We start from the raw sequence: 16,900 nt of genomic DNA, 5'->3' as shown, positions 1-16,900 counted from the left end.
CTAGTGCCAAGGCTACACTTCCTCCATCTCCAGACAGATACCTAGGGGAAAGGCACCATGCCTAAGTCAACAAAGAATGGCAATGATAATAAAATTAATAGCTAACATTTGTTTAGTGCTCGCTCTGAGCCATTCATGGCTCTAAGCATTTTATATATAGTAATGTATTACTCTAAGCTCTATCTCAGATGGAGTCTAGGACATCAAAGGGCTTTTACCTGTCTGGTCAGTATGAAGCCAGAGGATGCAAGGGTTAGGGAACTTCAGAGGCCCTCCAAGGGGACCACCACCTTCTTCTGCTTGTTGACGATGAAGAAATTCACTATGAGAGATTCCTGTTTCTTCAAATACTTGCAAGCTCCTAAGTCATTTGAAATGGGAGGGTGGGCACTCATAAAAACCATTAGGAAATATTAATTCTCAAGTGAAACAAGGAAAAAGCCTATCTATTATACAACATCTCGTTCTCATTTTCACTGCATAAGCCCCTGAAGATATGAAGATCAAGGGTTACTACAATCCTATAGCTGCTCAGAAAAGAGTCTTAAAGAAACTTTGGGTAAAGTAGGAAATAATACCATTCTTTTAAACATATATAAATTTTTCTGAAATCAGTCAAATAGGTTCAGAAACAACAGGTTTCTTCTACACAAACAGAATGGGACTCGCTCACATTTAGGTAAGCAGTAAAAGAGCTTGTTTGGGACACTGCTACAAGCCAACAAGTCGAGTCTCGCTGCAATGCCTTTCCCACAGTACAAAAGTATGTTGTATATCCAGCTCGACAACTTTCTTTTTAAATATGTCTAAAATTAATGAAGAATGCTTCTGACTAATTCAGTACTCTACTAGCACAAAGATCACTGAAGAAAGAACTCCCATCCTTATTCTTGAGCCACCATCCACTCTGTCCATATCTACTATGGTATGCAGCACTAGGTAATTTAACTCTCAAATCTATACTCCACTACTCTGTGTGATTGCAACTTATCAGCTTGAAAATGATCTTTCCCTTCCTGACCCAATTTACTTCCTGAAACCTTAACACAAGAGTAGAAACCCCTTGTCTTCCTGTATCACTGGTCACTCAAAGAGGACCTACGAGGAAAAAATGTAGTAACCAATCTCTCATTCATCTGGAAGTTAGTTAGCATACAGCGTCAAACTGAAAGAAAGATGAAAAAAGTTCTCCTGTCGTCTCTAAAAGAGACTCTAGAGCTCTTGCTTAGAACCTACTGACTCTTACTAAGATACAACTCTCAATTCATTACTAGCTTAGAAGGCGAAATGAGGAGAGGTGATAAGGACGAATTGATTGAGGCCAGCCCCATGGTCGAGTGGTTAAAGTTCTGCGCACTCTGCTTCAGCAGCCTGGGTTCACGGGTTTGGATCCTGGGCATGGACCTACACCACTCATCAAGCCATGCTGTGGCAGCATACCACATACAAAGTGGAAAAAGACTGGCATAGATGTTAGCTCAGGGCAAATCTTCCTCAGAAAAAAATAAAAGAAGGAAAGAACTGATTAATAACAGGAGAGGACAATAAAGACCAAGCTCCAGAACCATATCATAAAACAATATAAAAATGAATGTTCATAACGTTCTTGAATTTTCCAAAACTTTTTTGAAAGAGTTCCATTAAAATAAAATGTTTGAATACTTCAAAGTATAAACTTCATTTATCTATAATATACATTATCATCAGGGTAATACTGCCTTCAAGGGGGCAAAAAAATTTAGATATTACAATGATGTGTGGCCATCCAAAGGGCAACCATACTCCCAAAAATCTTTCATGGAGGGTGAGGAGAGAGGGAGGCACAATTAGGGAAAAAAATTCTAAAAAGGCTCAGGGGGAACAATAATTAAAAAAAGGATTAAGAAACACTGATATAGAACATTCATTTGAGTAGAATACTTCACAACCCCTATCAATACCAACTGTTACTATAAGACTTCATCTGTGTAACCATCCATATGTTAGGTCCTTCATTAGATCCTCTACTCTGCCAGATATGGTCTCACTCCCAAGACTTGCAGAAAAATAAACCTAACACATGAGGCTGCAATTTCAAAACAACCTAAGAAAACATGACCCTATGAGTTCATTCATCACCTCTCTCCTCCCTTAAAGCAAGTCTCCCTGTGCAAAGGTGAGCTGATCTATGAGACAGTTTATAAAATCTACCTCCCACTGGGAAAGCTGCTGGGGCAGAACTTGGCATTGCACAATCAATTATGAAACCCAAATCACAGTGTAAACTGCCTGCATGTCAGAAAAAATGTATATGAAAACTGTTATACAAGCAAAGATCAAATAGAAAATGAAGAAAGATTACACAGGCCCTAGGGAAAGAGTATATTGTATTATGCATTTGTAAATCTAACAACAAAGCAGGGTGCAACTATTTATTGAGGGAGTTGGACTGAGGCAATAACTCAGGGCCTCCCAACCTGCTGAGCTAGAACACATCAATTGCCACTAACTACTATTACCAAACTTCTCAGCACCCAGGCACACTGAAGAACCGACAGCCCCCTTAGTCTAAAGGAACTTGGGCTCAGCGAGCCCAGGCTTTCTTACCTGGCCACTTTGCGCTTGTCATGTGGGTGTAGCTTGGCAGCCCTTTCCGGGTCCACCTGGCTTAGGCGTTTGTGGAGTACATGGCCATCCTCCTTTTCAAGCTCTACTTTCCGGTCAATCACCTTCTCAGTGTCCATCTCCTGGGGCTATTAAATGAAGGTTTACAAGTAAATTTAACAATTCAACAAACATTGAGACATTGTATGTGCCAGGCATTTTGCTAAGTGTTAGGAATAAAGAGTAGAAATGAATCAGAAGGTCTTGCCATAGAGTAAAAGACAGACCATAAAAAAAATTCCAATACACCATGGTACTGCTCTAAGGCCAAAGCAAACACAGAGGAAGGAATACTGCTCAGTGAAGTGCTCAGGTACCCTGCCTCCTTGTCAGTAGCACAAATAGGTACCAAGGCTAACACATCTGTATTAACATATCCAAGAGTCTAGTCTTCTCAGCAAGAGAGACTGAGAGTGGACCAGAAGTGCCAGCACATTACAGTTTGCAAAGGCCCACCCTATGCAATAGCACCTCTGTAAGAAAAGTCACAGTTGGACTTCTCCCTGACATATAGATCGTTATAGCCAGGAAATGCTGAATCAGACTAATGTACAGTTAACTTACATGGAGATGCTAATTAACCCACAGAGAAGCATTTTTCCCACACACAGCCCCTGCCCTGAGGCCAGCCTGGAGGAGCACACTTCACATACGGAGGCGGCATTTGCTTCAGATTATTAAGTAGGAAAATTACAGTTGTTGAGTATAAGAAATAGGCAAGAGTCAACCTTCCTCCCACTAAAATTAGCTGGCAAGAAAGAGGAACCCATTTCCTCAGTTCAGTGAGTTACAAGTGAACTAAACATACCTTAGCATTGACAAGAACTTTCCAGAGCAGAGCTTCAATGTAGTAATTGGTTCCTCCCACGACAATAGGAATTTTGTCTCGGGCAAATATATCTTCAATGTGAATATTAAGAAAGACATCACAATATTTAATATCAGAAGAGAATCCTGATTCACTTGGGAAGGAGGGTATTGGCAAGAAACCACATTCATTTGGTTGCTAGAGAGCAGAGGAGAAAGGGTAGAAACCAAGATGTTTCCTTTGAGTCTTCAGAATCATTTCCTATCAGTTCTGAAGACACTTGCATAAACCATAGAGACAAATGCATGATAGTAACTCCTTCCAGTTCTGGAACTTTCTAGGCCTTGCTGCTAAAATTCAAAGCTTGCCTGGTATTCCAAGTCAGTTTAATGAGCATAAGCCCAAGGACTCACAACCAAATGTCAGCTGCTCAGGAAGCCACCACCAAGGTGATGTCCGTTGTGGAACTTTGCCTTCTAAGTCCAATTACAAGCTGGCTTCTTAAAGCCATGGTTCTTAGACTCAGTCAGCCTTCACTATTACGCAGTAGTAGTGTACATTTCAGCCACTTGAGACTCCACCAGATAAACTGAGAAGCATGGGTTCTGAAGACAAACAGATTTCAACTACCAGCTCCAACTCTTGGGCAAGTTATTCAGCCTGCCTGAGCTTCAGTTTTCTCACCTGTAAAAGCCTCATGAGTTCTTATGAGCATGAAACGTGACAATGCAAGTAAATCCCCTACCACAATGCCTGAAATATTTTTTTCACTTGAGTAAGCACTCAATTTACTTTAGCCCTTATTGTTTTTATACCCCTGCTACTTTAAATTCTTCTCTTCAGAATCTCTGTTGAACAGATAATTATCTACTTTAAGAAAGGCTTTGCTTCTGAGAATAACCGATAAAAAGAGACTTTCAACCCAGATAAAAAGACTCATTTACACACTTCTTCTTCCCCTTGCCAGCCAGTCTGTGGGCACAGGGATAGACGACCTCTTTCCTCTCAGAAGCCCACTAACCCTTAAGAGGCTGGAGTAGGGTGGAGAGAAAGATGTTACCAATCAAGGATCATGAAGAAGAAACACTGCTTGTCTATTTCTTTTTTAAAAAGGAAACAAATTCTATACTCCCCCAACTACAGGGAGTGTACAACTACACAGTAATTCCAATAAAACTTTAAATATATAATATGATTAACAAAGGGAAAGGGAGCAAGGGAAAAAAAGGTGAAGAGAAAAATGGTGCAATAGCAGAAGAGGAGAGAGTAGACAAGAGGGAGGGAGACGGGATAGGAGACGTTTGGTGGGAAAAGGTCTAACTTGTTTGCCCAACCATGAAACAACTGTGATCCTGGCCAAAACCCTCCTCCCCTTTGGGCCTCAGTATCTAGTACCTTCGCCTGTCAAATCAAGAGGATCGACTGGATCCTTAAGGTACTTTCAACTCTGACATTCTGATTTTAGGTTCTCAGCTAAAGTCCCAAATCTGCAACTCTCTACAGGACCTGATTAAGTCATGCCCTGCCGTTGCTGCCCTGTGAGAAGTTTAATTAGCCCTCCATTTTCTGTCAGCTCTTTCTGAACAGCCCAACTGTCTTAGAGCAACAACATACATTTGGTGATATGTTTTAATTCACAGAGGGTTTTCATACACATTATCTCATCACATACAACTGCCTTGTAAGGCAGGTAGGGCAAGAATTATCTGCATTTTAATCTCTGACCATTTGATAGTCAAAAAAAAAATCTCATTATTTTGATTTGCATGGCCCTGATTACTAGCAAGGGTAAAGCTTTTTCCACGTTTATCACCATTACATTTCTTCCTCTCTGAATTACTATTCGTGCCCTTTAAGCATTTTTCATATTGATTCATAAGAGTTCTTCATATACTAGGTATATTAACCATGTGCCTTTCCTCTGTTCCAAATATTATCTCCCTGGTTTGTAGTCTGTGTTTTAATTTTGTTTATAGTAGGCTGTTTTCCTTATTGTTTTTAATTATAAAACATTCAATACATAGAAAAGAACATATGTAATTTCTATAAATTATGAAGCCTAACAATAAAACTAACACTCATGAACCCAATGCAAAAAAGGGACTATTAACAATTCATTTGAAGCTTTCTGTGTATTCATTTCCACTCCAATTCCCTACTTCCCCTCTCTGAGGGAACCACTATCCTGAATTGTTTTGAGGTTTTTTGTTTGTTTTTCATCATTCTCTTCCTATTCTTTACGTTATTACTGATATGTATGTACTCCTAAACAACATATTGGTTAGTTCTACTTGCTTTTCAATCTTTATAATAAATGGTACGAACATGTATGTAATCCTTCTATATCTCCCACATTTTACAGTGTTTCTAGATTACTCCACATTGATGCACGTAGCTACAATTTATTCAGTTTCGCTGCTGAAAAAGTACTTAATTTACACAAACAAAACAAATTTTATACATTCTTCTGTAAGTAGGAATTCAGGTGTTTAATGCGTTTTTGCTGTTAAGAGCAATGCTATCATGAATGAGATCCACCACGTATAGCTCCTGGTACACTTGTGGTGAGGTTTCTCTAGGGTAGAAACCTAGAAGGTCTGGTTGATACACATTGTCGCTAGTATAAATTCTTAATTCTTACCTATTCAAATCTAGCTATTTTCCTTAAAAAAGAAATTGTTATGGAGATGGATGGTGGCGATGGCTGTACAACAATGTGAATGGATTTAATACCACTGAATTATACATTTAAAAATGTTAAGACAGTAAATTTTATATTATGTGTATTTTAACACGAAAAAAAGAAAAAAACTGAAAAATAATTTTAAAAATTTTTAAAAGACTGTATCTACAAAGCCCTTCCCTAAAGGGCTACTCTAAAATCACATAACTACTCAATTACATATTATTCCATTTGCTTTAAAGTTTCATTAAAAATACATCTATTTAGAGCCAACCTTGATGGCCCAGTGGTTAAAGCTCGGCGCTGCTCACCACTTCGGCGACCCGGGGTTCACTTCCCAGTCGAGGAGCCACAGCACTCGTCTGTCAGTTGCCATGCTGTGGTGGCAGCTCACATAGAAGAACTAGAACGACCTACAACTAGAATATACAACTATGCACTAGGGCTTTGGGGAGGTAAAAAAAAAAAAAATGAGCAAGAATGGCAACAGATGTTAGCTTAGGGTGACTCTTTCCCTGCAAAAAAACAACAAAAAAGGAAGACTAAAAATACATATATTTAACTGTGAAATCCACCTGGAATTCATGTCATATATAATGAAGACATGATTTTATTTTTTCCCAAAACAATCACTATCCCAGGAATAATTATTAACCGCTGCATTATTTCTCCATTAACACCTTGATCATAAGCTAAATATATACTCATTTGAATCTGTATCTGAGTTTTCCATTCTGTCCCACAAATTTGTCTAGTATTATATAAGTTCCATGCTATTATAATTATTATGAATTTTCAATATGTTTTAACATCTGACAATCCAGATATTTAGGGCAATCTGATTAAAATACAAGGGCAGTCCCCCCTATACTGTTCTTTTTTCAAAACCTTGTTGGTGTTACCCAGAACTAATTTTTTCCAGTCCTCCACCCAACAATCCCTTTGAAATTCTAACTGTAACTCCATTACATTTAAAATTAATTTTTTGTCCCCATTTAAAGAGTGTAAAAATGAAGTGCGAGCGTGGGGGAGGGGGTGGGCGGGGGGGGGGGCGGGCAGCGTTAAAAGCTTTACCTAATAAAATTCACATGGTCAAAACAGGCAGTTCTAGGACTAGAACATAGATTTTCTGGTTCCTAAATCAGTGTTCTCTCCATTAAAACAGCGCTTTTCAAATTTCAATGTGCACACGAATCACCTGGGACTCTTGCTTAAAAGCAGATTCTGATTCAGTAGGTCTGGAGTGAGGCCCAAATTCACGAAGTCTAAGAAGCCCCCAAGGGACGCTGATGGTGCAGTCTGAGGACAAGACTCTGAGCAGCAAGGACACTGTTATCTTCCAAACCATGTAGTTCTGATGGGGATGCTACTTATTGGTAGTTAGGTCTTGGGGGCCCCTGCTTAGAAGAAACGGTCACTAGAAAGAAAACGTCTTTCTTGGCTTGGGCTGCCTTGCACCCACCAAGCCTAGCTGCTGTCTTTTCTAAGGATATCAGAGCAGTTGCCTTGTTCCTGAAGTCCACCACTGTGTAATTTGTCACAAGAGGATCCACAAAGCTGATCATGTGGTGCTGGCACATTCTCTGCTCCCGGGCAGAAACTTTGTTGGTGATAATGTCTAGGCCTTCATAAACCTAGGGGAAAGAAAATTATCATGAGAAAGTCATCTGCCTCCATAAAATGCAACACTTGGAAGGTGGAAATGGTGGTCTGTCCCTCACTCCTGCCAAACACTTGACTGACCCAAAGTACCGGGGTAGATGTGCTCTAACCAGAGCACAGCCAGAGACACAAAACTCAAGACCAAGGAAGCAGAAGAAAACAGAGCACTGGCTTTCTTATCAAATAGTGCCTATCAGCTGAGACTTAAAGATCAAAAGTGCACATAAACCAGTGCCTAAGTGAGAACTAATTCTACAAGATTAACTGGTAGTTCTTTAGGCCTGAACCTGAAGCATTTAAAAATGGGCAGGTTGCTTTATTTATTCTACTTATCACAAGTCTCCAGAAAGGTAACGTTTTGCATTGCTCACAGTTCTACTTCATTTTTTATTTATTTATTTTTTTGAGGAAGATTAGCCCTGAGCTAACATCTGCTGCCAATCCTCCTCTTTTTGCTGAGGAAGACTGGCCATGAACTAACATCTGTGCCCACCTTCCTCTACTTTCTATGCGGGACACCCGCCACAGCATGGCTTGAGGAGCGGTGCGTAGGTCTGCGCCTCGGATCTGAACCAGCAAATCCCTGGCCGCTGAAGTGGAGCACTCGAACTTAACCGCTGCACCACTGGGCCAGCCCCTCATAGTTCTACTTCAAATGATTAGATACTTCTTGGATTTAAATGGCTCTGAAAGGTTTTTAGAATTTGTATAGGATTGGCTCCATTTGTGGAGAAGTGGCCTATCTACAAAGACATATATATAAAACATACACACAAACACTTTGAAGTCAGAACCCCTAATACTGCTGTACTCTAGTGGAAACATTGTGATCTATTCAAATTACTGCTTCAGGGGGTCAGCACGTACAGTCTAAACACTCAAAGGCAATATCCTGTCTGTAAGCTCGTGACATGCCAAATTCAACTAAAAAGTTCAAGTGTACTTTTTCTAAATGCAAGGTCTCAGATAAAGAACAGATCTGAAAATACTAGTTTGAAAATAGGGATGAATGCTTTGAGATTAAATGTTCCCTCTGTAATCACTGATTCTACAGGGAGCACTGAATGAACAAATAATAAGTTCCATAGAGCCCACAAAGATGTTAAAAGCATTTTTTATCTCACATTTCCCTTTACTTACATGGGTGTCAAATAAGTACAGTACAGCATAATGGTTAGGAGGAAGGACCCTGGCGCCAGGCTGCCTCAGATCAATTCCTAGCTCTGCCACTTACTAGTTATTCGTACTTGGAGTCGTCAGTTACTAACTTCTCTGTGCCTCAATCTCTCATCAGTAAAACGAGGATAATACTATCATCTATCTCATAGGGTTGCTTTCCGGATTAAATGAGTTAACACATGTAAAGCACTTCACTTTTGCCTGGCACACTGTAAACGCTATATAAGAGTCATTATATTACTACCCATATTATGACCACTGCCACTACTACTATCACAACAACACGAGGAGAATGGGAAATAATTTTAGTGTCACTATTCATCACTCTGAACCCTCTGTTAGCTGCTGAGGTTATTTACCAAACAAGGATATAAGCTATCTTCAAGCAAAAGAAAACTGTTAATTAGTAAAATAATGCACAGAAAAAATATCAACAAAGCTATAGCGAAAGACCTAGCTCAGGCTTTAACTCATTGAATCTGTGCTTGACAATAGAATTATATTCTTACACCTGAATATTGACAGAATCTTAAACCACAGGGTGTCCCTTTCTCGGTATCTTGAACAAGACTTCCTTCTGATGTTATCAAGTGCCACAGGGTATACTGTATACGGGAGTCTTCTGTGCACATTAAGACAACTAAAGGGGGAAAAGGAGTTAATAATTGTGTGTTCCTCTCCCTCCTTTCCCACAGCCTTTCGTTGGCTCTGTTGTAACTGAGAATTCCAGATGACCCAATGTGAAAGAACTTACAAAGTAACAACTTGATTTTGCCAGTAGAGGATTTCTGTACTCCGTAAGTGGATTCTCATCTTAACACTGAGGTCAGTATTAAGGAAATTCATAGTTGCAAATCTATTACTCCACACCTCAAAAAAAGTCAAAATGTTAACATCTCTACCAGCACATTCTATCAGATACGTAGACAAATTGTAGATAAATTTTCATCCTGTGTCCTCCTTTAGGTATATCTTCAAGAGTCCCTTAAAATGGCAAGTTTAAACAAACAAATAAATCAAACGGAAGGTAACCCCAGAACTACGCTCACCTTATTTACTAAAGGAAGTGGCCTATTGTACTGTTTATGGTACATAAAAATGTCAACAAATATCAGAAAGAAAAAATATTAATGGTTTAAAGAAAGCAGAGTTCGGGGCCAGCCCAGTGGCACAGCGGTTAAGTTTGCACATTCCGCTTCTCGGTGGCCTGGGGTTTGCCGGTTCAGACCCCAGGAGCGGACATGGCACCGCTTGCCAAAAGCCATGCTGTGGTAGGCGTCCCACATATAAAGTAGAGGAAAATAGGCACGGATGTTAGCTCAGGGCCAGTCTTCCTTAGCAAAAAGAGGAGGATTGGCAGTAGTTAGCTCAGGGCTAATCTTCCTCAAAAAAAAAAAAAAAAGCAGAGTTCTTGCTCAAAGAGTCAACAAACTAAAAACTGTAACTCATATAAAAGTACTACATCTTGGGGCCGGCCCAGTAACATAGCAGTTAAGTTTGTGCATTCCAGTTCAGCAGCCCAGGGTTCGCCAGTTCGGATTCCAGGCACAGGCCTACACACCACTCCTCAAGGCCTGCTGTGACAGCATCCCACATATAAAGCAGAGGAAGATGGGCACAGATGTTAGCTCAGAGCCAATCTTCCTCAGCAAAAAGAGGAGGATTGGCAGTGGATATTAGCTCAGGGCTAATCTTCCAAAAATAAAAAGAGAATTACTATATGAGCCAACAATTCCAGTTCTGGTTATATACCCAAAAGAACTGAAAGCAGGGAGTTGAACAGATATTTATACACCCATGTTTATAGCAGCATTATTCACAACGGCCAAAAGGTGGAAGAAGCCCAAGTGTCCATCATGGATGAATGGATAAACAAAATGTGGTATGTACATACAATATTATTATTCAGCCTTTAAAAGGAGGGAAATTCTGACACATGCTATAACACACATGAACCTTGAAGACATGTTAAGTGAAATAAGTCAGTCTCAAAAGGACAAATACTATATAATTCCACTTATATGACATATCTAGAGTAGTCTAACTCAGGGAGAAAAGTAGAATGGTAGTTGCCAGGGGTTGGGGCAGAGAGGAATGGGGAGTCAGTATATAACGGGTACAGAATCTCAGTTTGGGGGCCGGCCCCGTGGCCGAGTGTTCACACGCTCCACTGTGGCGACCCAGGATTTCGCTGGTTCGGGTCCTAGGCGCAGACATGGCACGGCTCATCAGGCCACGTTGAGTCAGCATCCCACATGCCACAACTAGAAGGACGTGCAACTAAGATATACAACTATGTACCAGGGGGGATTTGGGAAGATAAAGCATAAAAAGAAAAAAAAAAGACTGGCCACAGTTGTAGCTTAGGTGCCAATCTTTAAAGAAAAAAAAAAAGAATTTCAGTTTGAGAAGATGAAAAAAAGTTCTGGAGATGGAGGGTGATGATGGTTGTAGAACAATGTGAATGTGCTTAATGCCACTGAAATGGTAAAACAGTAAATTTTACGATATGTATACCTTATCAAAATAATTTTTTTAAAAAAGACTTGAATGATAGATTTTAGGTACAATGAGAAACTAGTGAATACTAGCAATGACATAAAATTTTCAAAAATCTGTTGAATTTTTCACTTCTTTAGAATATATACTCAGAAGTAGAATTGCTAGATCCATATGGTAACTTTCAAAATTATTGAGAGGGTTGGTAATGTTCTATTTCTTGAACTGAGTTGTGGTTACACAGGTATTTTCACTTTCTGATAATTTACTGAACTGCACAGTTACAAATTATGATTTTATGGTATACATTATTTATCAATTAAAATCATACTACATGACCAAAAAGCAAAAACACAGAGACATTTTACATATCAGCAGTAAAAATATCTAAACAAACTAAAAACCAATCAATTTTACAAATGTCACATTTGGTCCATAAAGATATTCATATTGTTAAGTGCCACAATTGGGCTTATAATTTTATTACCTGCCTAGAAAACATGGTTCTACCAGAATAGGTTAGGTTTGTAGCTGATTGCCTTACATTTCACCTATTTTCCAGCTTCAATTATAGTTTCAGTGTGACTCTATCTATAGAACAGTCAGCCCTGGGTGCTACAAAGAGCTAAAAGGATCTGTGTTATCTTTTAAAGGCAGCTTGTGACTCTGTTCCATTTCCCATTCTCCCAGAGGACACCTGTGATCTGTGTACATAAATATGACTGGATAAGATGCTTCTCTCTGCACAAATCAGATTCTGGCAATACTAAGGAAACTCTGGCCTCTCTATGAGGCCTGATAACTGAAAACTTTGAAAAATGGCAGGTTTAACCTACTTAGCCAATTATCAACATAAGTGACCTATCTCAGCAAACATTTATTGACAGTCTACTATGTGCCAGGTACTCTCCAAGATGTGAGGCATGCAAAGAAGATTAAGAAAGGGTCCCTGTCCTCAAGGAGTTCAGGGTAGCAAGAGACAGAGATACAAATAACTGTACCATAAGGAAGTAAGTGATATTAAAAGTTTGTAAGAAAGATATTAAAGTTTGACTTTACAATCTTTTTTTTCTTTAAAGATTGGCACCTGAGCTAACACCTGTTGCCAATTTTTTTTGTTTTTTTCCTCTTCTTCTTCTTCTCCCCAATGCCCTCCAGTACAGAGTTGTATATTCCAGTTGTAGGTCCTTCTAGTTGTGCTATGTGGGACACTGCCTCAGCATGGCTTGATGAGTGGTACTCCGCGCCCAGGATCTGAACCAGCAAAACCCTGGGCCGCCGAAGAAGAGCATGTGAACTTAACCACTTGGCCATGGGGCTGGCCCCGACAATCTTCTTTAAATATCATAACCACCAAACATTTAATGTTCTATGTATTTAACTGAGAACTATAGGGAAAAATGCCTCCTTGTCTTATTGCCTCCTTGTCTCTATTGAGGGTTTATTTCCAGACTGAAAAATTTTGGGGAAAAGGCCACAAGGCTAAAATAACCTGAACTCTCCAAACCAGCAGAGCTGAAGTGCCCAGAGGGGCCAAGGAAGGTGAGGGAAATCAACAACAGAGGCCCAGAGGAAAAGTAGCAGAACCTCGAGCTATGGCTGTCAACCTGAAGTGAACGTGTCTACCAGGGGACATTTGGCAATGTTGGGAAACATTTTTGGCTGTCACAACTGCGGGGGTGGGGGTGCTACTGGCATCTAGTGCGCAGAGGCCAGGGATGCTGCTAATCATCCTATGATGCAGGACAACTCCGCACCCACAACAAAGAATTACCTGCTCCAAAAATGTCGACAGTCCCAAAGTTGAGAAACCCTGATCCAAAGAAATTTCACCTCGGAGAAATTCCCCAAAATCTTTAAGTGTACAGCCAAAGATCCCACTCAACTAAGGCTCCAACCCTTTGAGGTTGTCATGCTATAGGGTGGTCCTAATGTGTGTGCTAATCAGCAGTATCCTGGACACTGGGCAGATCAGGGAGCTCTGTCTGAGTGCTGGCTGGATGCCCCAGCACAGCTGTCTACAAGCAAGAGGGAAAGCTGCCCCCCTAATTTGATTCCTCCCCGCATTTGACTTCATTTTCTTCTCAATTCAAATTAGATCTGAAGCCCTTCAATCACTTTCTTACCTCTGTGGATTACGGCTGCCTTGAAAATCACAATCTTGGATTATGGATCAATACAACTATCTACCTTCTCTGCTGGCTGCCCCCTACTGCCCCAGGAATATCTTACTCTGAGCCACACTAATGAATCCTGACTGCGAAATACAACTTTTCTACTAAGGTCTCAAAACATGCAACGGAAAAATCAACAATCTGATACTACTGAGCTCTCTCTCCCTCATAAATCATTCTCTTTTGGGGCTTCAATGGCACCAATCTCTCCAGCTTTTCTTCCTATCGCATTGGCCCTTCCTCAGTTTCCTTTACTGAGGCCAGCCACTGATCTATTAGCAATGTTCACTGGTTTGGATCCTGGGCGTGGACATGGCACTGCTTGTCACACCATGCTGAGGTAGCATCCCACATGCCACAACCAGAAGGACCCACAGGTAAAATATACAACTACGTACTGGGGGGATATGGGGAGAAAAAGCAGGAAAAAAAAAAAAGAAGATTGGCAACAGTTGTTAGCTCCAGTGCCAATCTTTAAAAAATAAAATAAATAAATAAATAAATACCTAGTGTACATTTCCATCATCAATGAGAGGCGTATAATATAGTAAAGTGATTAACAGTGAGGACCCTGGAGCCAGATTGCCTGGACTTAAGTCCTGGCTCCACCACTTAGTAGCTAGGTAACTTAGGGCAAGTTATTTAACTTCTCTGTGCCTCAGATTTCTTATTTATAAGGTGAGGATAATCTTAAATCTACCTTCAAAGGGTTATTGTGAGAATTAAATAACTAATAGATGCAAAGCATAGGGAATAGGGCCTGCCCTATAGGAAGCAGTCAATAAATCTTAGCTAGCTATCATCATCACCCCCCAAACAGGCACCTGTAACCTAAGTATGTCCAGAACTGAACTCCTTATCTTCCCAGCCATATTTGAGTGAACCACTTAAGAGAACCAAACCAAAAATCTTGAAATAATCCTAGTATCTCTGTCTGTCTCTCTCTCCCCACATTTCCAATCTGTGTCAACTTCTATCCATGCTAGTTACTAAAATTCTCTCAAAGTTCACCACCAGCACATTTCCCTCTGCCATTACATCAACTGAAGGCTTCATGATTTCTTAACTAGACTATTCTATCAGCTTCCTCACTGATCTTCCTAAGTTCCTTGTTGATCTTCCTAACTTTAGGGTATAACCCTCCAATTTATGTCCACACTGAATCAGTGATCTTTCTAAAATGAAAATCTGACCTCATCTAGCCCCAAACTCTTTAGCATCACCTCCTAATGAAAGCCTGCCTTGAGATCACTCTCCAATCCTCCCCACTCTCTTGTCCTCTGTGCTCCCACAGTACTCTGCATTTACCTCTATCATAGAACTTAGTGTACATGACTTTAAAATATTTCTATTTTCCTCCCTAGTCTACAGGTTCTGCAGAAGAAGTTGTGTATTGCATCTCTAGCTCCAGTACCTAGCACAGTGCCTAATACATGGAATATACTCAATGAATACTCTGTTCCTGAGGTGCAGAGTGCTAGATCTTACGCTAAGAAAATGTTGTCCTAGGGCCGGCACAGTGGTTAAGTTCACACGTTCTGCTTCAGCCGCCCAGGGTTCGCTGGTTCAGATCCCGGGTACAGACCTACGCACTGTTTGTCAAGCCAGGCTGCGGCAGGCATCCCACATATAAAGGAGAGGAAGATGGGCACGGATGTTAGCTTAGGGCCAGTCTTCCTCAGGAAAAAAAGAAGAGGACTGGCAGCAGATGGTAGCTCAGGGCTAATCTTCGCCCCGCTCCCCCCCCCCCGAAAAAAAAGAATATGTTGTCCTCATTTCACCAATGAGGAAACAGAAACTTAGACACTAGTCACACAGCTAGTTAGTGGCAGAGGGCAAACTTTGAATCCATGTCTTCTGACTTCACAGAGTTCTTTTCCTACTATGTTGCTAATCTCTGTTCAGTACAAATCAGCTTTGTGACTTTGAGAAGTCAGCTTTCTCTCCTGGAACCTCAAGTTCCTCACATCTAACATCCCATCTAATTCTAATAGTCCAAGCTTCAGAAAAAGAGTTTTGGCATAGGAAGGTGAAAGGAAAAATTACTTTTTTAAAGGACGTTGGCACTCACCAGAAAGTTGATTTTCCTTTTTGATTAAAGGAATTAGAATTTGAATTTGATTATTCAACTGAAGAGATGTCGAAGAGTAGGGAAGAGGTCAGTCTCCTGCCTAACTTTTCTTTCTTAATAAAAGGTGATTTTTTTTTTTTTTTTATAAATTGACACTTTACTAGGTTAGAAAGAATGAATTAGCTGCAGGAACATCATGGCAGGCAACTACTCCTTTTAGCTTTGTTGGCAGAAAGTCAACAGCAGACATGCTGAATAAATCAGACAGATTAAGATGCTCAGAAAGCAGGAGAACCTGCACCTGACCTGTTCAGTCAGTCTGGTGAGGGGTGGTTTGGAATTCAAAGTGCAGATCATGGCTTTTACTCTTCCTATGGCTATCTCTCTTTAAAGGAAAAGGGACTAGAATCATAATATAAGGCCATGCTTCTCAAACTGAGAAGTGCATATGTAACATGTATATGATGCGTTCTCCTGGAGCATCAATCTTACCAACTGGTAAAAAGAATCTGAAACATTTTTACATCTAAATAAATACAGAGGGCCACCTCTGGTTGCCTAGTCGTTAGATTCGGCAACTTTGGTAGCCTGGGTTCAGTAGTTCCCAGGCACAGACCTACACCACTTGTCTGTCAGTGGCCATGCTGTGGTGGCAGCTCACATACAAAAAGAGGAAGATTGGCAGTGGATGTTAGCTCAGGGCAAATCTTCCTCAGCAAAAAAATAAACACAGACAGACAGACTAGGGCAGAGAATGCAAAATTGGTGAATACTTCTAAGTTAAGACATGAGAAACTTTGCAATGCAGAGCCTTTGCAGTGGCTGCTGAGAAGTCCACCTGCAAATCCTAACGAAGTATGGATATAAGGAAATTCAGAGATCACCCATCCAGTTCAATCACCTGAAATGTCATACTTGAGAATACTGAGGCTCAGAGAGCCTCATATAATTGGCTAGTAGTAGAGACAGAACTAAAGCCTAGATGCTCTGCTTATAAACCAAGCTATTTCTGCTGCCTCTTACCAGTAGAATTTTTATGCCCATTTGACTCTGGTCTGTTTGCTTGCTTGAAGTAATAAATTTCTATTAGGGTGAAATTAAATTCCAGAAGCTGAGAAGACAGCTACCATACACTGAACCCCTTCAAAGTTCTCAAGAGGAAGTGTGATAGAAAGCTAGAA

General features: G+C 40.4%; 1 protein-coding gene across 22 annotated transcripts in view; it reads right to left on the bottom strand.

The window, feature by feature from the left end:
* The window catches only part of TRIT1 (tRNA isopentenyltransferase 1), a 79,655-nt gene that overhangs the window by 46,099 nt on the left and 16,656 nt on the right, over positions 1-16,900 (bottom strand). For 19 of the 22 annotated variants that reach the window (XM_008524153.2, XM_070610148.1, XM_070610154.1 and 16 more), the window contains exons 2-5: positions 7,628-7,768; positions 3,452-3,550; positions 2,587-2,732; positions 219-361 (exon numbers count right to left, since the gene is read on the bottom strand). In XM_008524153.2, coding sequence (XP_008522375.1) covers positions 219-361; positions 2,587-2,732; positions 3,452-3,550; positions 7,628-7,768 — 529 coding nt within the window. Of the gene's footprint in view, positions 1-218; positions 362-2,586; positions 2,733-3,451; positions 3,650-7,332; positions 7,769-16,900 lie in introns of all 22 variants that reach the window. The other 3 variants (XM_070610162.1, XM_070610164.1, XM_070610158.1) reach the window with 2 other exon arrangements.

Source organism: Equus przewalskii, chromosome 2, assembly GCF_037783145.1.
Source record: "Equus przewalskii isolate Varuska chromosome 2, EquPr2, whole genome shotgun sequence".
Classification (NCBI taxonomy): domain Eukaryota; kingdom Metazoa; phylum Chordata; class Mammalia; order Perissodactyla; family Equidae; genus Equus; species Equus przewalskii.
This window is presented reverse-complemented; position numbering and strand designations above follow the sequence as displayed.